General features: G+C 32.1%; 2 protein-coding genes across 2 annotated transcripts; both read right to left on the bottom strand.

Moving 5' to 3' along the window:
• Nucleotides 1-3543: 3543 nt before the first annotated feature.
• LOC126777453 (UDP-glycosyltransferase UGT5-like) lies at nucleotides 3544-9263 on the bottom strand. Its single transcript, XM_050500461.1, has 5 exons — nucleotides 8433-9263; nucleotides 6923-7145; nucleotides 6007-6226; nucleotides 4723-4953; nucleotides 3544-3601 (listed from the first exon to the last, which is right to left on the bottom strand). The coding sequence occupies exons 1-5, from the start codon at nucleotides 9261-9263 to the stop codon at nucleotides 3544-3546; spliced, it is 1563 nt and encodes a 520-aa protein (XP_050356418.1).
• Nucleotides 9264-15613: 6350 nt separating this feature from the next.
• LOC126777520 (UDP-glucosyltransferase 2-like) lies at nucleotides 15614-17882 on the bottom strand. Its single transcript, XM_050500560.1, has 4 exons — nucleotides 16999-17882; nucleotides 16697-16919; nucleotides 16405-16624; nucleotides 15614-16018 (listed from the first exon to the last, which is right to left on the bottom strand). Exons 1-4 carry the CDS (start codon nucleotides 17830-17832, stop codon nucleotides 15730-15732), a joined length of 1566 nt encoding a protein of 521 aa, XP_050356517.1. The 5' UTR covers nucleotides 17833-17882; the 3' UTR covers nucleotides 15614-15729.
• Nucleotides 17883-23061: the final 5179 nt, after the last annotated feature.

The raw sequence follows: 23061 nt of genomic DNA, 5'->3' as shown, positions 1-23061 counted from the left end.
TATAACGATAAGTAATAAATGAGTTTTTTTAATTTGTGTTATTGAATAATAAATCCTATCGTTGTAAACTGTTCATCGTTTCAAATTAATCATGAACTAAATGACTAATTTGAAATGTTTATTCAATTTATTTATTTATTTATTTAACACTTTTTGCACAACATATACATAAAATGAGAGAAGTAGGAAACAATCAAAGAAAAAGAAAATAAAAAATGGTGCGCAAAGGCGGTCTTATCGCTTATAGCGATCTCTAACAGACAACCTTTGGTGAAAGAATTTTGTAAGAGAACAGGTAAGTGCATTTACATATAAAAAGGAGATACTAAATATTTAATAGACTACACATATCTACATCCCACTAACCACATATACATACATACATACACACACATACACATATACATTCATACAAATAAAATATATATATATATAATTATCATTTAGCATATACATATTATATATAATTATACATATTATATAAAATTATATATAGATAAATTATAAACCACATACTATTTCATACATACATACATACCTTACTTGGAAATGGACAAATAATAGCTTTTCAAGCGGTATTTAAAAATACTCAATGAATTCGACTGCCGAATATCTGTAGGTAGTGCATTCCAAAGTTTGATGGTTTTTGCAGTAAAAGAGTTACTGTAGGTTTGTGTCCGGCTGCAGGGGGTAACTAGTTTATTATCATCCGAAGAACGCAGGTTGTGTGCGCTGTCGCAACCAAGAAATTTAAAGCGTTCTTTAAGGTAAGATGGTGTGTGATCGATATAAATAATAGAGTAGAGAAGAGATAAGGCGTGTAGATTTCTTCGTAGTCTGATTGGTAGCCATTTTAACTGAGACCGATACTCAGAGACATGATCAAACTTTCGCAGGCCAAAAATAAATCTTATGGCTATATTTTGCAGCCGTTCTAATTTATTTAGGAGGTCTTCAGTTAAATCCATGTAGCAGACATCAGCATAGTCCAGTATTGGTAAGAGGAACGTATTAGCTAAACTGATATTTGCCTTGATAGGCAATAGGTTTTTCCATCGCCTTAAGAAACCAATGATAGCGAAAATCTTACGACTCATTTCAGTGATTTGAGGTACCCAGGAAAAGGAAGCATCAAGAAGTAGTCCAAGATTTCTAACAGTCTCTTGCATGTGTAATATTTGGCCCTCAAATAAGATTGGAGGTAGATGTTTATCTTGGACCCTCGTCAGAAGCTTAATTAATGTTTATTCAATGTTTATTTTGACGAGCCGGTCAGCGTGGTTGGTACTTGCCTTTCACGGCGAAGGTTGTGGGTTCGATTCCCACCCAGGACAGACATTTGTGTGCATAAACATGCATGTTTGTCCTGAGTCTGGGGGTAATTATCTATATAAGTATGTATTTACAAAAGAAAAGTAGTATATGTAGTACATCAGTTGTCTGGTTTCCATAGCACAAGCTTTGTACAAGCTTAATTTGGGATCAGATGGCCGTGTGTGAAAAATGTCTTAGGATATATTATTATTATTATTATATTTATATTTTGTTTGCCTTCATTATAAATTGTTTCGAAAACATTCAATTTCGATATTTAATATTTATCGGGTGTCCCGTGACGGTAATTTTTTTATTTATATTTATTATAATATGTATACATAAAAGTGACTGACAAATCAAGACAGAGCCCAAACCACTTAGGTTAGCACAAGAAAATTTGCACACAGGTTCCTTTTACGCAATAGCTTAGCACTAAGGAAGGATTTTTGAATTAAGCCCCCAAAGCAAAGGGGATGAAATCCTGCATTATTGAAGAAAGAGCTAAGGGCATTGGTATTTAGCCAATCTGAATTATAATATATAAACATTAACGAATACTAAATCTAAGCTTTTCTATGATTTATATAATCCTGAACAGTATAATAAGAATTATTTATTAAAAAAATACCGTACCGTAACCGTACCGTAACAGCCTGTGAATGTCCCACTGCTGGGCTAAAGGCCTCCTCTCCTCTTTTTTTGAGGAGAAGGTTTGGAGCTTATTCCACCACGCTGCTCCAATGCGGGTTGGTAGAATTCACATGTGGCAGAATTTCAGTGAAATTAGACACATGCAGGTTTCCTCACGATGTTTTCCTTCACCGTAAAGCACGAGATGAATTATAATCACAAATTAAGCACATGAAAATTCAGTGGTGCTTGCCCGGGTTTGAACCCACGATCATCGGTTAAGATTCACGCGTTCTTACCACAGGGCCATCTCGGCTTAAAATAAAATAAAATAAAAAAATACCACTTGTTTTAAATTTAGGTATTGGTTTATGTAGAAAGTTAATGTCATAAATATTGCATTACATATTTACAGTTAAGAAAAAGATTATGGAGAAGAGTTACAAGAGACGCGATATGCTAAAAACGTCGTAGTTTCTAATTCAAAATAAACAGTATATTATTAGTTTAAAAGTTTTTTTTCTCATTCTCATAACTCAACATAAATAGCGTTTGTATAATACTTTGTATTTTGATATAAAAAAAGCAAAGTCCCGTAAAATAAACAGCCTTAAAACAGTAATAAGTATTCTTTTCTTTTATTATATCTTTATTACCATGTGGAAAACTTATACCGCTTCGTGTTGTAAGATACCATATTATGTTCTTATCTGTACCCCTGAAAACGTATGTGCAAAATATCATGATGTTAAGTTTAGTTATGACGTGATGTGTACGTGAAAGCAAATAAACACACTTTCGCATTTTAATAAATTTAAAGATAAAGTATAATTCAAATGCAAACAATTACCAAAACATAAAATATGATTTTTTTTTTGTGTGCAGATATTTTATGTCACAACATAGAAATCACTGTAGATGTAGAAATAAGTGGATAATAATTAAGATGAAAATTTTACAAGATAACGCGCAGCATACACAACGCGATATTTTTGTGTACCAATTCATATTAAATAGGATTATACTTCATGACCTAAATCGGCGGTAGAACATGTTTTAAGGGGGCGATATATAATATGTATATAGATATATGTGATTAGTATTGTATATGTAGATGTTAGTTACATTTTGTGTATTAGTAATTTTTGGTAGAGTATTTTGTAAGACCCTAATGCGTAACAAAATACTCTACCAAAAATTTTATTATTTTTATATAATATAATTTATTGTTATCGATTATGCAGTGTCAAAAAATATAAAAAGATTATTTATTTAATCAAAGCTGATAATAATAATGACAATTATCATAAGCAATATTTTTTATTATTGGTGACATTATATTTACAATTCTATCTTATATTATTATTTTACGGCATAGCTAGTATTTTATATATTTAGATTTAAACCTAAAAACCAACCATATTATAAAAATTTAAAACTTGGTCGTTTCTAGTTTCTATTATTATTAAAGTACTGTATCAATTGATTTAGTAAAACTGTAACAAAATTAAATAAATAATTGATGTCATATTAAGAAACCCAACCATGTACATTATTGTTCTTATTTATCTTATACAACGATATGTAAGCAATAATTCACAAGAAATGTTCTTTACTTTGTAAACGATAACACTTCGAGAAAACGTAGCAGAAACTTTTAAATTATGATTTATGTTGCAAAGTTATTTTATTGGAGCGTTTTTGTATCGTAAATTTGGTTCTATCTTTATAAAGGAGAACGACTTAACATGATATTATTTAAATTTTTATTTCGAATTGTATAAATATAAAGAATTGTTGATCAAATCGAAATATTTAGATAAAGAAGAAAACAAAAAACACTTGATATTTTTAAAGTTTTAAATGTAAGCAAACGTAGCGATTAGTTTGGAATTTCAACAGGATGATTTCTATGAAATCTCTTAATATAAATTCGGTAGATACATCAAAGCAAAAAAGGTATGTGGCGTATTTGACGGTTGGAAGTCCACGATAGACCCAACTATCATTTATCTCGCTACAAATTTTTTAATCGTACTGTAATTCGCGAAACAAAACACACTCCATAGAGAAACGAAAATTGCTCTTAACACACCGAACGTTATATTCGGTTTATTAAGAGCAAATTTTCTATTGTGTCAAATAGGTTCTTTAAAGAAAGCTTTTGTCAACCATCGTCTTTTGAACATCGCATTTAAACTTGTTTACAATTTCTTAGCAGTTTTTTTATAACTTTAGTAAGTATTCCATTTTTAGTAATCCTTTTTTTTAGAATAGGAAGGCGGACGAGGCCACCTGATGGTAAGTGGTCACCAACGCCCACAGACATTGGCATTGTAAGTAATGTTAACCATCGCTTACATCACCAATGCACCACCAACCTTGGGAACTAAGATGCTATGTCCCTTGTGCCTGTAATTGCACTGGCTCACTCAGCCTTCAAACCGGAACACAGTACTTGGTGTACTGCTGTTTTGCGGTAGAATATCTGATGAGTGGGTGGTACCTTTGTGCAAGCTCGTCTGGGTGAGCTTGCACAAAGCTCTACCACCGGTACATCCAAAGAATTAGTGCAATCTAATCACAGTAAATTTTAAAAGGAGTGGTAATAATATACTATTTTAAAAGAATAAATGATTTATTTAAAACTGTAAAGTAGTAATATCTTAAAGAATTTTAGGAGCCCACAAAAATGTTATTATATAATTTAAAAAAAATTATGCCGCTTTTATTTTCATAAAACTCGTTAATTTTTTTCTTAATAATCTCCAAAACATGTAAATGGATAAAGAAAATATTAATAATAGACTTAATATTGAAATTACTACGATTAATACTAATTCTAATTCTAAATATTCCGCCCAAGACATGTTAGCGCCAGCTGCACGCAAATGTTTAGCTCCGCCGTGACGTAACACGTGTTCCGTCCACCAGACCGCTCGCTCCAACGGTGACTGTGGTTGATCTTCCATAAGTATTCGTAACCGCACGATATTATCACGATAGCTGCAAAACGTAAATGTCATGTTTATAAAATGACTAGCTAATTGTCCCGGCTTGGCACGGGTAGATAAGAATAAAAATGTATTTTGGATAGTATTTGCGTAAAATCCGTTTTTCGTAAGTGTCTACAAAAAGGAAAGGAAAAGCAATCGGACTGATAGTTTAGGAGATCTCGAGATGAGCTTTATAAATAAAGCTTAATTGTAACAGGCGACAAACTGTAATTGTATCAATAAAACGTAGAAAACGAGCTAAGTCTTGCTTATTGTTTATCGTTTAGATTTCCTTTTTTCAGAATTGCCAATTAACCAAACCAAAAAAAAACCTTGACTAAATAAGGCATCATCATCATCATCATCATATTTAGCCCACATTAATCCACTGCTGGACATAGGTCTCCTCACAGGCGCGCCAATTCTTCCGGTCCTGTGCTAATCGCATCCATTGAGCACCCGCCATTTTTCTAAAATCGTCTGGCCATCGGGTGGGTGGTAAGAAAAATTACATTCCGATAATCTACATTCCGAACCGGTGGTAGCTTTCAATATTATCTGTACAATGACGGTTCGAAATATACTTGGAAAGCCTACTCGAATGAAGTTAACTTTAATCCTGTGTCATTTTGATTTTGTTTTCCGAAGATTATGAGGCCCACGAAAAGGTAAGGAACATAAAATGTGTCTGTGTGAGGGAACATACTTATGTACCATAATGTTACTGGTGGTAGAGCTTTGTGCAAGCTCGTCTGGGTAGGTACCACCCACTCATCAGATATTCTACCGCAAAACAGAAGTACTTCGTATGTTGTGTTCCGGTTTGAAGGGTGAGTGAGCCAGTGTAATTACAGGCACAAGGGACATAGCATCTTAGTTCCCAAGGTTGGTGGTGCATTGGTGATTTAAGCGATGGTTAACATTTCTTACAATGCCAATGTCTAAAGGCTTTGGTGACCACTTACCATCAGGTGGCCCATATGCTCGTCCGCCTTTCTGTTCTGTAAAAAAAAAAATGTCTATCTCTCATAATAATAACAATAAGCTATTAAAAATGAAACACCTGTTATCACTGATGATTTTTTCGATTGCATTCCCGAATTGATTTTCATTTAACGAAGCCAGGTCTAATCGAATTCCGATTTTATGAAGAGCGTATTTTTCAACATTGTACCATTGGTCTCCCAACATTGGTATACCAATGAGAGGCACTCCTGCACTTATAGCTTCATCTGTAGACTGTAATCCTCCTTGAGTTATAAATAGCTTGATATTTGAATGACCTGTGATAAATTTTTTATATTTTATTTATAGAAAAAAATATTTACTAGTTTTTAAGCACTTATTTGACGATCTTATTATTATACCGTAACAGCCTGTGAATGTCCCACTGCTGGGCTAAAGGCCTCCTCTCCTCTTTTTGAGAAGGTTTGGAGCTTATTCCACCACGCTGCTCCAATGCGGGTTGGTAGAATTCACATGTGGCAGAATTTCAGTGAAATTAGACACATGCAGGTTTCCTCACGATGTTTTCCTTCACCGTAAAGCACGAGATGAATTATAATCACAAATTAAGCACATGAAAATTCAGTGGTGCTTGCCCGGGTTTGAACCCACGATCATCGGTTAAGATTCACGCGTTCTTACCACTGGGCCATCTCGGCTTTTCTTATTATTATACAAAATCAGTATTAAAATATTAAAGAAAAATTGTCAAATGTAATAAAAGAACCAGTTTCTTTTTATTTCCGTGTTGTGTGGTTTTTGGACATGTAAATCTTTTACAAACCAAAGTAACCAAACTCTTTTCTAAATTTTGTGAAGTTTGAGATATCTGAATTTTGCGATGTCATTGAGAATCGTGCCGACGACAACACCAAACAAATGTTCATTCATATTGAGTATTGAAACAAATATCTCTGTAGTATATTTCTATAATAACATCATCTATTATCATATAATTATTATTAAATACTTACGAAGAAGATCAGATTGTGGAAGCCATTTGAATATTTTAATGTTATCTGTCTTGCCAGGCAACACGTCCTTATCCCACTTCCACAGAACATCATATGGTAGTTGAGAGAAAACCTTTACGAACATTTCTATTTTGTCAGGAGGCAAAAGAGATGGACTAACATTTGTTCCAAAACTAAAGTAAATAACCCCATTTTTCGATGAATCCAAATAAAGCTGTAAGTCCTGTAAAAAAGCCTTAGTATCATCGATTGAACCTGTTATTATGTCGAAATATTTTCAATCGGTAAGCAGTCTTGCAAATAGGCCACATAACGATTTTTTTATAGTATAGGTTGGTGGACGAGCAAATGGGCCATCTGATGTAATTTACATTAATTTATATTCTTACAATACCAATGTCTATGGGCGTTGGTGACCACTTACCATCAGGTGACCCATAAGCTCGTTCGCCTACCTATTCTATAAAAATGAATGGCATTTGTGACATGACTAATTATTATTAATTTAGCTGAATGCGACAGTCATTAAATTATATTAATTCATATATACTATTATTATGATACAATAAATATACATAATTAATGAAATTATTTGCGACTTTTTTATTATATTGTTACTTACGTTTTATAAGAAGATTTCACGAAATATTTTCTATAGAAGGCTAAGATTATTTGAAACTGAGTAAATATTATTTAAAGCTTATAATATACGTAGTTTATATTAACGAATTATGTTTAAGAATTTTATATATATTCGTTATTCTACTAAGTATAATTAGACTTCCAAATAGAAAGTGAATTCACCAAGATAAATATTATGTAATCACAACGACAGTTACGCAAGAGAGAACATCAAAGTTATAGATATAATAATAGATATGTTACAATATATATAATATATAACAACCAGAAAATGTCTCACTGCTAGGCATAGGAATCTCCTAAGAAGTTTCAAAGTGTTTTGTTCCCATCATCCTACCCCTCTATTTGGTAAGTGGATTTAATAGGTGGTAAAACTTCATCCAACGCAATTAGGCTTTCTCACAATTTATTTTCCACACCAACAAGCACGAGGTACATAAATATAAGCACATACCTAATTATTATAAAATTTAATTGTGCATTTGGAACTACGTCATATACGTGTTCTATCCATTTTTTTATAGAATAGAAAGGCAGACGAGCATATACGGGCCACCTGATGGTAAGTGGTCACCAACGCCCATAGACATTGGCATTGTAAGAAATGTTAACCATCGCTTACATCACCAATGCGCCACCAACCTTGGAAATAAGATGTTATGTCCCTTGTGCCTGTAATTACATTGACTCACTCGCCCATCAAACCGGAACACAACAATACCTATCACTGCTGTTTTGCCGTAGAATATCTGATAAGTGGGAGGTACCTACCCAGACGAGCTTGCACAAAGCACTAACATCTAATTAGACGACATTGGCACAAAATTATAACCACCAATAAAAAAAAAAGTTAAGAACACAACTATACCTGTGGAAGTTGTCTAGGGGGTGTCTTGTGTATTCCTCCCATATAAATAACACTGGATGGCACTGGTTGATTTTCGGTCCAAATCGGATGAACGTTAAAAAAAATCATATGTATATTATTAAATAAATCATTTAAAGACGGAACATCAGAACCGAACATGGACTGCAACACTTTATCGTTATCTTGCTGTATTTGATATAATTCATTTTCAAGCCACCAATGGTTATACATTTGATGAAGCTTCTCCCATTTTGAGAGATTGTACAATCTTTGATGAAATTGTGATGGATACAAAAGAGGGTGTGTTGCAGCTCCAATTAGTTTCAAATGATACTCCATCGGACTCATAGAACTAATATAGATAACTGGCACTTTAAACAAATGTGAAAGTACCAATGTAGGTTGAACACAAGCTTCTAACAATAACAAATCGTATTCTCCATTTTTCTTTTTAATTATATCTTGAATTTCATTTGTTTGAATTTGTAGATAAAAAATTTCGTTTATGAGTCGAATTATTTTACTCATTTGTGTGTAGATATCTTTAATTTCTCCAAAAGATTTACTATGTAATACGTTTTGCCACATAGTGTAAGATAGTTCATGGACGTCTATTTCTGTTAAGTTATTTGGTGCTTCTTTTAGTTTGTACTCAGGATCCGTGGTGACAACTGTTACTTCATGTCCTCTTCTTACTAGCTCATTGGTCAAAGGTCTGAATGCTAATTGATGACTTATTGATGGCGTTGGATATACCGCTAATATTCTTGCAGCTTTTATATCTTCTATATAAAATAAAATTAAAATACTCGCGAACAATAACCTCGCCATGTTTATAGGAGCTGCAAATTCTTACTGATTCAGTTTTAAGTTTTTGCTTGTTGTTTGAATTTTAAATAAAAACAAGTCTTGCGTAACTAATATACTTGTGAAAATATTTATATCGTCATAAATAAAATAACTTAAACAATATTATTTGGTGATTATATATAAATGATTAAAAATAGTATTAACTTAATAAAATATATGGTGGAAATATTAAATATATAAAAAAATAATAGAAAAATATTTATTTCAACATCGAATATCGAATACTTATTATTTAGTTACTTAATTTATATAAAATATAATATTATTTAATTATTTATTATACATTTATTATACATAATTATTTCTTAAGTATTTTAATGTTATTTTGTGAAAATATGAAATTTAGAATCAAGTATCTATATTTTTATTTTTATGGAGACTGTTGATAATATAATAATGATATTTTTTTTAATGACATCTATTTACGGAACGACTAACTTATCTGTTCACAAGATAAGTTCGGTGCTAGTTTTCTCAAAATCTGTCAATTTAGCTTAAAGATAATTAAATAACGGGAGGTCCAAACAATATTAAATTTAAAACAATCGGTATAAGATATTTACCTTGCAGTAAATTGGAGCCTTTATTTAAAGTCAGACCTCTAGCATTACGTAAGTGAAAACTATATTCAAATCCATGCCATAGTTTTTGCGTGATGCGTGTATAAACATACGGACAGACAGACAAAAATTCTAGCCCTTGTTGCTCTAATAAAAACCCCCAAAATTAGTTTTTTTTTTCAATATCAATAATGTACAAATATCCTATAATTATTATATTAATTATATATAAAGTATTAGATAAGCTGTTAATGACCTTGGCTCATAAGATACGAGTCAAAATCAACTAGCCACATCCGGTTCTAGTGTTATTGAAGGACACATTTATACCATAATAGAGATAATTTTACATTTACATTTTAGGTATTTATATTTTAATGGGTAAAATAAAATAAACAATTATCAATAAAATGATGTATATCCTCCTAAAGGTGGAATAATGAACATGATTAGAAGATTTTATGTTATAGAAGTAAAAGTAGGTAAAGAAATGTGTATAAAGAAGATATGTATATAAGATAATATATAAAATATGTATATAAATATATAAGAATTAATTATTTTAGTCATTATCATTGACGTCATTGTTATTCATTTTTTTAGTTTACCTGCAGGTAAATGTGATAATCATTTTTTAACCATTGTACTCGATTTCACTGATTTTAAAATACAATGTACATATAAATTCTTTATTATGTGTATTGGAGTAACGATTTAAAATAAAATGTAAATCCCAGCCAAACAGTTTAATTTTTAAATAATATTGCGTTAATCAATTTTCAATTCTATCTAGTGGCAACACGCTAACCAGCATAGATCATATCAGCATAGAACAAATCATGTTGGAGTAGCTTTTGGAATAGTAGAAAAAAATGTGCATAAATCATGATATTATTAAATGAAAAATGGGGAACATAAATAAAAAAGATGTAAATTATAAAGCTATTGTGTGTACTCAATATAATCACAGTATTATACAATAATTTTATGTGTACCTTATGTACCTTATATAACTAACATATATCAATCAATATAAATCAGTTAAATTGAAAATAGCTTCGTTGTGGTATCAACAAAGAAATTTGAATTGTTATGTTATTGATTTTATTTAGCTGTATGTTATGGAACTCGATTTAAAATGATTAACCAATCGCTTTTGCTTTTTACTAAATTGCCATTAAGCTAGTCATTGCATTTATTATTATAACGATATTAAAAAATGGTACATAATTATGACGATACAGAAAAAAGAATACGAGATAAGGTAGGCAGAGCCTTGCGTATTGGCGGGGGCACCACCGTGCCTCCAGCGTCACTTTTTACGATCTATCATCTGCCCACTCAGCAACCAATCCACCTATCAACCGATTTACCGTCATCCATGTACATTGCCAGGCCATTCACCCATTCACTCAACCGATGATGATAAAATAAGTGGCTATAATTAATAATATAATAACCAAATTTTTTTCTTTGTTACAATGAATAAAGTAATGTTTTATTTTTAATATCAATTAACTATAATTAAAAAAATATATTAATGTTGCCAAAGTTTAGCAACTTGAATTCAATGTCAATATCATAAAAACTAACTATAAAAAATACTATACTACTGGCGGTAGGGCTTTGTGCAAGCTCGTCTGGGTAGGTACCACCCACTCATCAGATATTCTACCGCAATACTTGATATTGTTGTGTTCCGGTTTGAAGGGTGAGTGAGCCAGTGTAATTACAGGCACAAGGGACATAAAATCTTAGTTCCCAAGGTTGGTGGCGCATTGGCTATAAGCGATGGTTGACATTTCTTAGCCAATGTCTAAGGGCGTTTGGTGACCACTTACCATCAGGTGGCCCATATGCTCGTCCACCTTCCTATTCTATAAAAAAAAAAAATTCAACGGAATTAAATTTAATTTTTTATAAATTTAAGAATAGTGATTGTTTACTTATTACATGGCTTCACAATGTTGTTATATTAAAGTACAGGTACAATAAGTAATATGAATATCCATGACTTAGCTGTCCCATCGCCCAATGGACTGCCATAGCTGTGTTCCGCTTTGAATGGTAAGTTTAAATACAAGAACAGGAGACATAACATTCTAAAACCCAAGGATTATTGGTGGCGTTAGTTCTATTGTCGAAAGTTACTAGAGGGTTGCCCATTATATAACTCGATTGCTTTCATTTATTTATGTATTACGATAGTTACACCATTAACTAATTATATCGTAAATATGAAATAAATTAAAAGTAAAAAATAAAACAAGTAACTTATACACTAAGAGAACGATTAATGAGATCTTTAGAAAGTTTAACAAAATTTGTTATTAAAAAATATGTCGATTTCTTATCATATATTTCAGTCCATTGGATGACAAGTTATTGAACGAATTCATGAGTCTGTTGAGGGGCGCGTATTTATCTAAATTTGTTCTTGAGGTCGAATGCAAAACGATTTTTTAATTTTATGTCTTGGAATAATACGGGGAACTGCTAGGTTGATTGCTGATTACTAGAGTAATTCAGGCGATGATATTTCACTGTGAACCAGTTTATATAAAAATAATATCAGTTTATAAATAATAATTCTTATAATAGTTTTTAAAAAAGACTTACACATAATGATTCATTTTTTTTTTGGTAACTTACATGATAACCCAAATATTTTTAAATGCAATCACATGATGAATATATAATTTGCTATAATATTTATGTTAGGCGAATTTAATGGATTGGTTCTTGTAGTATAAATGAGTAACTTTTTTTGTTTTTTAAGAATTGTTTACGGTAACCGAATCACATACACTATTCCCACTACTCGTATAGATGTCGTAAATCAAGGCAGCGACAGAGTATTAGACGCTGCCAACTAACGCAAGCGCAACTACTTTACTACACTTGAACAAGACGTACAATAGTATCGTAGTAAGGATCAGAGAATTTTGGAACTAGAGATAGACATCCAATCTAAGTACGAGTATATGAGCATTATTACTTAACGTTTTATACATATAACGCTTTATTGTATTGGTTTTATAAATGTTTAGGTTTTCTCTTGCAGTTTCACTTGGTACCTAGTGTATTCGGTGACGTAACTTCATTTCAAATAACAAATACACACCGAGGTTCGTCCCAGTCTTCTGTTCGGAAATTGTATTGTGGGTCTCGTATATTCGATACATATATATAAAGAGCCTTTAATTTTAAAAATACTCAGACAAAGTAGACTTATGAAAATATGTACAATCTAGAAGTTCAGTGTATAAATTACTCTCAATAACGAGTCTGTACTTCGTAGAATAGAGTAAACTATAAACTTTACTTTGGGTAGGACGTCCAACTTAGTGTTTGCTTTTAGTCCACCTTTATACTAATGACATAAGGTTGATATTGGAGTGTCGATTGGACTTTATAGTTTGGTTTACGTAGTACAATGTCTCTCAATTGTATGGATTAACAACTGGCACGAATGTGAAAATTATATTAGTGTGTGATGAAGTTGAAGCTTGTGTGCGTGTGATCCAGCAAACTAATGCAAATTTAATTGCTTTTGTGTATTAAAGCTGGAGCGAAGATTGTTATGGATAAATTTGTTTATTATCCTAATGTTAAAATCAGAAGAATAAATAAAAAAAAGGGTTTGCATATTAACTTAATGACTTACGAACGAAATATTAACAATCAATCAGAAAAACGCGATGGCGAAGAATTCAGTGCGGGGGCTCAGTTACGCGGATATTGCAATTTTGAGTGCAGCCTCTGTAGTTTTAATATTTATTGTACATCATAACTTGGGTCCATATTTCCTTAGTTAGGGCCGACTAAATAATAATGTCCTTTAGACCGTTTTATACCATGGCAGCCAATCTCAAGAGAGATTAGCCAACGCAGCCAAAGCGAATGACCTAATTTTACAAATATTACGAGATATTTAAATGAACGCAAGTAGTGTTGTACTATGATTTATGCATTTATATTATTTTATGATCTTAGCACTGCACTGTATGGGTAAATAGATCGATTATCGAATGTTTATATCTAAACAATCTAATTTATTAAAAAATCACTGGAGAAAATATATATTTTAACCGTACGAAAACGGAACGGGCAGCTAGTTTGATGATAAATTATAAATTAAATATCTAATTAATATCTTTAACTAACATTTCTAATTAATTAACTAAACATGTAAACTTAAATACCAATTTAACTTTACTTCCAAAGTTATCAAATAATTATTTAAATTGTATGTTGTGTGTATTAATATTTAGTTGCGTAATTAATTCCTGGGCACGTTATGATCTAAAGTTTTACGTAAGCGTAAAATAGACAAAATCGTTAACATTACTAGTGGCAGAGCTTTGTGCAAGCTCGTCTGGATAGGTACCGCCCACTCATCAGATATTCTACCGCAAAACAGCAGTACTTGTTATTGTTGTGTTCCGGTTTGAAGGGTGAGTGAGCCAATGTAATTACAGGCACAAGGGACATAACACCTTAGTTCTCAAGGTTGGTGGCGCATTGGTGATGTAAGCGATTCAGTCTTCTATCGGATACATTTTGGAGAATGTGCTCAGGAATTACAAGAACTGATTATTCCAGCCCCCTTTTACTATCGAACAGCCAGGCCAAACGCGACCAAAGCGCTATAGGTACACAGTGGAATCCCCGCCAACGTACGAAGCGCTTTGAATCTACATTCATCATTCGCGCTGCGAAACTATGGAATGCTTTGCCTGAGTCCGTATTTCCTGATAGGTACAATGTTGGTGTCTTCAAATCCAGAGTAAACAGGTTTCTTATAGGTAAGCGTGTTACATCTTAGACCGTGTCGATGCTTAACATCAGGCAAGTCAACGGTCAAACGCTGGCCTATTAATTGTAAAAAAAAGCGATGGTTAACATTTCTTACAATGCCAATGTCTATGGGCGTTGGTGATTCTATAAATATGATATTAGTTAGTATATAACTAACTAAGTTCTATAATTATTTATATATATATAATAGAAATAACTAAGTTTTGTTTGTCTGGCTGTTGTCTACGTAAGATATTAACTCTAGTGTAATGGTTGATTTGCTAGTGTTATTAGAGACTTAAGGGGCATATCATCTTATATTATATATCCGTGCCGTTTGATGGTTTAATAACAAAAAACCAAGTCGTTAATATCTACAACACATGGACATTGCTTTCATATAGTGCCGAAATTGTGGGCACTTTCTATTGCTAACATATCTGCTAGGACTGCTACTAAATTAGAAAAAACATTTATCTTATTAGTTTGAAAATAGTAAGTTACTTTGTTATTTCCTAATAAGCGATACATAAGATTTATATAAAATAAAAACCAAAGAATTATTTTTTCAAGTAAACTTACTTGAATAAATAAATAGAAGCACTTTTGAAACGAAAGCATTAAGTTAGAAGTAAAGCTACCATCGGTTTTTAATAAAATAAACGGCAAGAAAGTTACATTGTTTTACCAATTTAGATATTTATGTTAATTAAATACAATTAAATGATTAAGTATCCTGTATTAAATCAACGAATACTCAATAAAAATCTTTTTGATCTAAGTCTTGCTAATTATTTAAATATTTAAATTACTAATATATTCATAAAATAATTATACCTTTTATATATTTAAAATATTATTTTTAGAAATAATGTTTAAGCAAAAAGCGATATATAAATTATATAGAAATTACTTATAATATCTAAAATATTAATAAATTTGAAGGTTCAATTAAAAACGAATGATAACGGACATTAAATTTTTTATCAACAAGAATTGTTTCCGATATCGAACATTTTAGGATCACGCAATTTACATTCAATCATTACGCATATCAATAGATTAGTTTAGTTAGTTTTTACTTTATTTTTTGCGCATAATAATTTTGAAATGATTCTTAATATAAACACAGTAACTACAATTAATACAATAAAAACAATAAATACTACTGATAGCACAATTAATACTAATTCTAATTCGAAATACTGAGCGTATGAAATATTAGCCGATGATGCTCGAAGATGTTTCGCTCCACCGTGTCTTATTGCATATTCGATCCACCATACAGATCGTTGTAATGGCGCTTCTGGTTGATCACGCATTAGTTCACGAAGCTTGATAATGTTTTGACGATAACTGAAAATAAGAATATACGTTTTAGTTGTATCGTTCAATCGTTCATTTCAAATTACAAATGGTAACTGCAGTAGTTAGTGACAATTTGTAAATTATACACATGGTTAATAGAAATTCTTATCATCGTTAAATCAATAAATGGTTCGCCAATTAACTCGTAGTAAATATTGCGAATATATTTGACCATATTATTTCTAACAAAATCAACGTGAACACATTAGGACGATAATGTTGATAAGCTGGAAATATAATATTAAATGCTTATTCTGTCAAACAACAAAAATAATAATAAAAAAATCTTAAAAAAATATAAGCTGAAGTAAATAGCCCGTGCGTGACAGATGATCTATATTAGTACATTTTTCAATTTAAATAATAATAATTACCTTTCATCATTTATAACGGTCTCAATGGCGTTTTTAAATTTATCTTCAGTTAAGGTTCCAATTTCAAGATTCATACCGATTCCATGTTTTACATACTTCTCTGCGTTATACCATTGATCTCCTAACATCGGTATAGCAACGAGAGGAACTCCAGCAGTTATAGCCTCATCAGTGGATTGAAGTCCAGCTTGCGTTACAAACAGTTTTATTTTAGGATGTCCTGTAAAAATAAACCGTTTTTGATATGGAGAATGTTTCACACAAATTATTCTTATAGTTTCAAAATACTTACTTAATAGATCAGGCTGTGGGAACCATTTAGATATTCTGATGTTTTTTGTCTTGATTGGCAGCTCATCTTTGTCCCATTTCCATAAAATATTATAAGGTAACTTGGAAAGCACATTTGCTATTACTTTAACCTTTTCTTCGGGCATCATGCCTGACAACACATTTGTACCAAAACTGACGTATATAACACCTTGTTCGGATGAATCCAAATAAGTTTTGAGATCCTGCATACACAAAGATTTAAGTTAATTTAAAAAATACTTACAACTGAATCTTCAAAAATAGTAACCCGACATTACAAACCTCTGGTAATTCCTTTTCAGGTAACTGATGAATTCCACCCATATACACAACACCAGGTGGCACAGGCTGATTGTCTGCCCAAATGGGATGGATATTTAAAAATAACATATGAATATTATCATATAATTCCCTTAAAGTTGGCACATCTGGGCCAAAATTCTGTTTCAAAATTTCATGTTCATCTATTTCACCCAAATAGTTTGCGTATTCAAATGAAAAGTGTATGTACAGATTATATAATTTTTCCCAGAGAGTAAGGTTATAAATTTTTTGTTGTAAAGTAGATGGATACAATATTGGATGTGTTGGTGAGCCCATTACGTCATGGTTATTAAATATAGCACCAAAAGAACTCACTAAAGCAATTGGTGCTTTAAATATATATGAATAAATAAGCGCGGGACGAACAACAGCTTCAACTAAAATGATATCAAACTTATTATTCTTATTCGATATCAACTCTTGAAGGTCCGGCGAACTAAGCTGTCCCAGAAATATGTATGAGAAGAATTTAGATCCTTGTCTGAATTCTGTAAATTTTGGGATTGATTTCTGTTCTACCTTAAAGTTGGCTTGAAACGCCTTATGCCAAATTGCATAAGATACATCGTGAGTATCGATTTCTGTCAAATTAGCAGGAGCTTTTCCTTTAGGGTAAGCTGGATCTGTTGTTATTACTGTCACTTCATGTCCTCTTTTAACTAGTTCTTGAGTAAGCTTGCGAAATACCACTTGGTGGCTAATGGATGGAATCGGAAATACTCCTAGTATTTTTGCTGATTGCGTTACCGTAAAAAGACACGTGAAAATAAATATAAATGTCTTTAAAATCATTTTCAATTAGAGCACAATTGTTAGACGACTTAACGAGCTAAATAATTACACAATAGTAAATTCATTACATAAAATCGTTATCTTTTGATTGTGTGTTATGTGAAAGATAATCTTTGCATTTGAGTGTGCCTGCTATACATATTTTTAATTTCGAGACGAGCAAATGGTCTAGATGCAGTAGTTCTTACACCATAATTGCACAGCCAATATTTGACTGCAGTTACACTGGTTCATTCGCCCTTCAAACTGGAACTCAGCAGTGCAAATGGTACTCCAATTTGGCAAGGCTAAACGGGTCATGTGAAATCTGAACTACCTAACTAATTTGTTTAATTTAAAGTATGTCAACAATATTATATTTAAAAAAGATTTAATATTTATATACTTATCAGGGATAACACGGTATCTTTAATGACGATAACATATTTTTGAGACCATCAATAATGTTCAATAACCTTGTTTTTTGTTTTTTTTGTTTAAAAATAATATTAGCTTATAATGTAATAAAAAACGTTGCTGTGTATTAAGCCTGAAGGCGATTATATTTTTCTCGAGGTGTATTAAACGACGAGGTATGTATAAGCAAAAACTCGTTAGTTTTTTAATATCCTTTGAAAACCAACCGCACTTAATATTTTTTGTTGTATGATAATTCCAAAAAAACTAATTATTTTATCCTTGTAGATTTCGGTTAACGATTATGGTCTAGCTTACTTTTAAGATCGTAGAATTCCGGCTCCAACAACTGAAAAGTTGTTTTTCTGAGAAATTATCTGTAAACACCTGTACATTTAATTATAATTGTCGTTTAATAATACTATCTTTATTTTATAGTATTAAATGAGCAATTTATTTTGTTTATTCAAATATAAATTGTAAATTTTATCATTTTGGATAAATTTCGATAAGTATAATTCGTATTGTCTCCTAGGAACATAATTTAGAAGCAACGTTACAGAACACTATAGATACACAGTGGACGATTTAAAATCAAATTATACCGATACATAGATTTTAAAAGAAATGAATTTTGTTGTCACTGGTTCGATTGACATTCTAGATGAACGTGACGAGAATAGCAACGCTTGGTATTTCATCGGCGAACATTTGTTGCATTTATCTGCAATATTCACTATATAACTTACATTTAATTTTTAGTTACGTAATGACAGCCTACATCAAAGTATCTTGCAGTCTGTTATCAGTTTCTAGCACACAAATCATTTACTTCGTATCTATGAAAATGACAATACTATCATAAATATAAGGTTTTCACGGTTATCTAGCGTGGATGTTTGCTTGTGACAATGAGTTTATTATTATTATTAAACAACTTTATTGCAACTTTATTGCACTCACAACGAAAAAAGAAAAGACAAAGATAAGTAAAAAAAACAAAAGAAAAGAGAAGCCATGTAAATAAAATTGTGGACCTCAACAGGATGCGTGCAAGGCCGGTCTTATCACTCAAGTAGTGATCTCTTCCAGACAACCCTGTATTAAGATGCTGTCAGGACCTAACGGGTGAGTGCATTGAACATACATATATAAATGTAAACAATACAAACACAAAGATACATATACTATACATTTATAAACCATACAACATATATCAATACATATATACATATATCTATTTACAATACAAACATTTATAACATTAAGAGTGGACAGATGAAATGCGAAGGAAGTAAATAGGTTACAGAGATAGGTAATAGTTTTTAGTACGAATTTTGAAGATAGAAATTGAAGAGGATTGACGGATATCTGATGGAAGTGTATTCCACAGTCTTACTGCCTTTGTCGCGAAGGAGTTAGCATATAGTTTAGAGTGACATATAGGCAAACTTAATTTGTTGTCACTCTGGGAGCGAAGATTAAGTTGAAGAGTTGAGTCCGAACCACGTAAAGTAAAGCATTCCTTCAGATAGAGAGGAGTACAGGGGTGAAATACATAGAATAGAATAGAGGAGAGAAAGAACATGTAAGTTGCGGCGATCTTTGATTGTAAGCCACCTAAGGGTAGAACGATACTCTGAAATACGGTCAATTTCTTCTGTCGAAATATAAACCTTATGGTAACATTTTGCAGGCGTTCCAACTTGTTATTAGTTGTTGCTACTAGTTCCTCTGACAAATCAGGGTAACACGCATCCGCATAATCCAAAATTGGGAGCAGAAGGCTGAAAATACTTCTTGCTATTTAGCAAGCAGTATTTTGGTTATAGAGAATGGATTGTCGCGAATATTTTACGGCTAATTTCAGCAACCTGTGATCGCCAGGTAAAGGAAGAATCCATGAAAACTCCTAGATTTTTAATTACATTGTTATTAGGCAAAGTCATCCCTTCAAAAATAACATCAGGTAGGTCAATTTTGTCAAATTTACAAAGTTGCTTAGGGGTGCCCATAGTGCATAATTGTGACTTACTGACATTTATTGATAATTCAAATGATTTACTCCAGCAGGTAATAATTTTAAGATTAGAGTTTAATTTAGCTATAGCATCTGCAATATTCTCATTTGGTGTAGTCAAATAGATTTGCAGGTCATCGGCATACAGGTGAAAAGGGACGGAGAGAAGATTGGTAACAGTGTTGATGAAGATAGAGAATAAAAGCGCCGAAAGTACACTACCCCGGGAAACACCGGCACTGAGACAGCAATACGATGAGAGCCTATCTCCAGCATGTACACGCTGTTGGCGTCCATATAAATAGGTTCGGAACCACTCGTTAACATCTGGAGATATGTTGAGTGAGTCCAAAAAAGCTAGAAGGACATCAAATTCAACCGTATTAAACGCGTTGCTGAAGTCTAGTAAAGCTATTATACATATATTGCCTTTGGTCTTGTCATTAATAACTTTAGTAAGTGCCGTCACAGTACTATGTCCCGAACGAAAACCAGACTGGAAAGGGCTTAAGATATCATGGTGTGATAGGAATAGAGTAAGCTGAGAGTGGACAATACGTTCAAAGACTTTAGACAGAAAAGGAAGAATACAAATTGGTCGATAGTGTGAAGGTGTTGTAGGGTTTCAAAGTTTAGGGATAGGAATAATATGGGCAACGTGCCAGGTACTAGGAAACGTTTTAGAGGATAACGAGAAGTTAAATAGATGGCAGAGGACAGGTACAACTTTATTTAGGACCAAGGTTATAATTTTTCTGCTTATACCGTCACCACCCGTCGCGTCAGATGTAATAGCGGACACGTGCTTTATAACGTCGTCGTTGGTGACAGTACTGAAGAAAAACATGGGATAATCAGATTTTACTTGTGCACAAGATATGCTATAGTTTCATATTTATAGACGTTATTGAAATTACCTAAGTTAGAAAAGTGACAGCTTATTCTGTCTAAATCCATCGTAAGAGATATAAGATATGATAGTTTTTGATTCGTCCTATTCCCAGAGATTCTAAAAATCTCCATGTACCACTGTTTGCTATCTACAATTACAAACAGTGGTACGTACTATAATTATTAACTAAGATTATTGCTAATGCTAGACATTTAAACAAGTGAGACTACATTAATAAAAATAAAACAAGAAATAAAAATTTGATATTTTTTGATATTTCTTTTGGCTCTAGCAGCTTGACTGTGCTGTACGCTCTTGATACTTACTGGGACTTGCCACAGTATTGGCTAAATTAGGGGTGTTACTATTAGCGATGGGGATCTGGTCTTGAGCACTATTTGCACCTAGGATTGCAGTGATTTCAGCCATCGAGGTGATATATGATGAGGTCCATCTGGCCCAATTATAATTATTTGCCCCTCTTAAGTCCAGCATTTAGAAATACCGAAGGTCTGCCTTGCCTTTATAAATGCCTCGTGTCGACTCTTGGTCAGGAACTCAGAGAGTGTAATTCCTGTATTTTTAAGGTTTATTTTGGAGTACCAAACCTTATTACGTAAAGACAGCTCCTGGAATTTAATAAGAAGAGGCCTTGGTTTGTCACTTGTAATATGACCCATACGATGTCTGCGACTAATGTCAGTGGAAGTAAGCTGAGGCATTTTCAGATGCTCCGACAAGGCTTTAATGGCTAGAGTAGTCACATTTTCTATCTTCACTTCTGGAATACCATGCAACAAAAGTATTTTTCTCCTGATTCGCATCTCTATTTGTACTACTTGATTGGAAAGAGCTTTTATTTGCTGTTGAAGACTTTCTAGAGCAGACATGACAAAGCCACGGAAGTTGTTGAATTGAGCTGTGATGTTAGCAGTTGGGCTTGATGCTGGGTTAACAGCTTGCATATTATGTTGGAATTCAGCCATTTTGTTGTTAAAATGTAGTGCTAAATCATCCATAGATTGATTAATGGATTCCATTACTAGTCTAACTTAACAGTGATAGTGAAAGTTGATGATTTTAATTTGGATATTCTGTGTAATGTGTGTGAAAGGAGTAGTACTGGCAAGTTTGACGATTTTTAGTGCATACTAATAAATATTTAAAGCTTTTATAGTAGACAATTTTATAAAATAAAGAGAGACCTCATAAAACTGTGTTACTTGTTATACAGCTACCCGTAGAAAAAAAAGTTTTTTTTTATACCATAGGTAGACACACAGGTAAATGGCCCACCTGATGGAATGCGGTCACCGCGGAAATGCCCATAGATATTGGCATTGTAAGAAATGTTAACCATTACTTACATCGCCAATACGATATCAACCTTGAAAACTAAGGTGTCCCTGACGTTTCGCTGCCTCACTCACCCTTCTAACTTACAACAATAGTCCCTCACAAACTCAAAACTAACATTTCACCTAAACAATTCAGTTTTTTATCTGTTCTCATATATACTTAAAAATTACTTATTAATATAAACTGTTTTAATATAAACTAAAAATTTAAATTTAAAAAAAATTAAAAATTACTGATTTAATATAAACTGTATCGATCGCGATTAATATAAGCAAGTTGTATTACTCTTTTTTTTTGTGACAGGCCTTTCAAAAAGATATTAGATGAGAGAAGTTAGATATATTTTTTTTCTATTTGTGCCAACTTGAGAAGGGAATACCATTATAACTAGGAATTTTTGTTGTTTATTTTTATAAGGGTTCATTTTTTCTACTATTTTGCCATAATAATATTTATATATAAAAGTTGCTTTAATAAAAAATTATATGCACAGACTTCAGGTAAAAAAAGAGATTTTCTATTAAAACATTTTAATAATAATAATATTAATTATCAAAAATTC

This window comes from Nymphalis io, chromosome 23 (genome assembly GCF_905147045.1).
Source record: "Nymphalis io chromosome 23, ilAglIoxx1.1, whole genome shotgun sequence".
Classification (NCBI taxonomy): Eukaryota; Metazoa; Arthropoda; class Insecta; order Lepidoptera; family Nymphalidae; genus Nymphalis; species Nymphalis io.
Note: the sequence above shows the minus strand (reverse complement) of the source record. Positions and strands in the feature narration are given on the sequence as shown.

Coding starts and splice junctions, on each gene's coding strand:
- LOC126777453 (XM_050500461.1), bottom strand. CDS start 9,263: ATGGCGAGGTTATTGTTCGCGAGTATTTTAATTTTATTTTATATAGAA. Junction 7,146..8,432: donor CCCCTAGACAACTTCCACAG/GTATAGTTGTGT, acceptor GCTTTTTTACAG/GACTTACAGCTTTATTTGGA. Junction 4,954..6,006: donor AAAATCATCAGTGATAACAG/GTGTTTCATTTT, acceptor TACGTTTTGCAG/CTATCGTGATAATATCGTGC.
- LOC126777520 (XM_050500560.1), bottom strand. CDS start 17,832: ATGATTTTAAAGACATTTATATTTATTTTCACGTGTCTTTTTACGGTA. Junction 16,625..16,696: donor CCCACAGCCTGATCTATTAA/GTAAGTATTTTG, acceptor TTATTTTTACAG/GACATCCTAAAATAAAACTG. Junction 16,019..16,404: donor ACCGTTATAAATGATGAAAG/GTAATTATTATT, acceptor TCTTATTTTCAG/TTATCGTCAAAACATTATCA.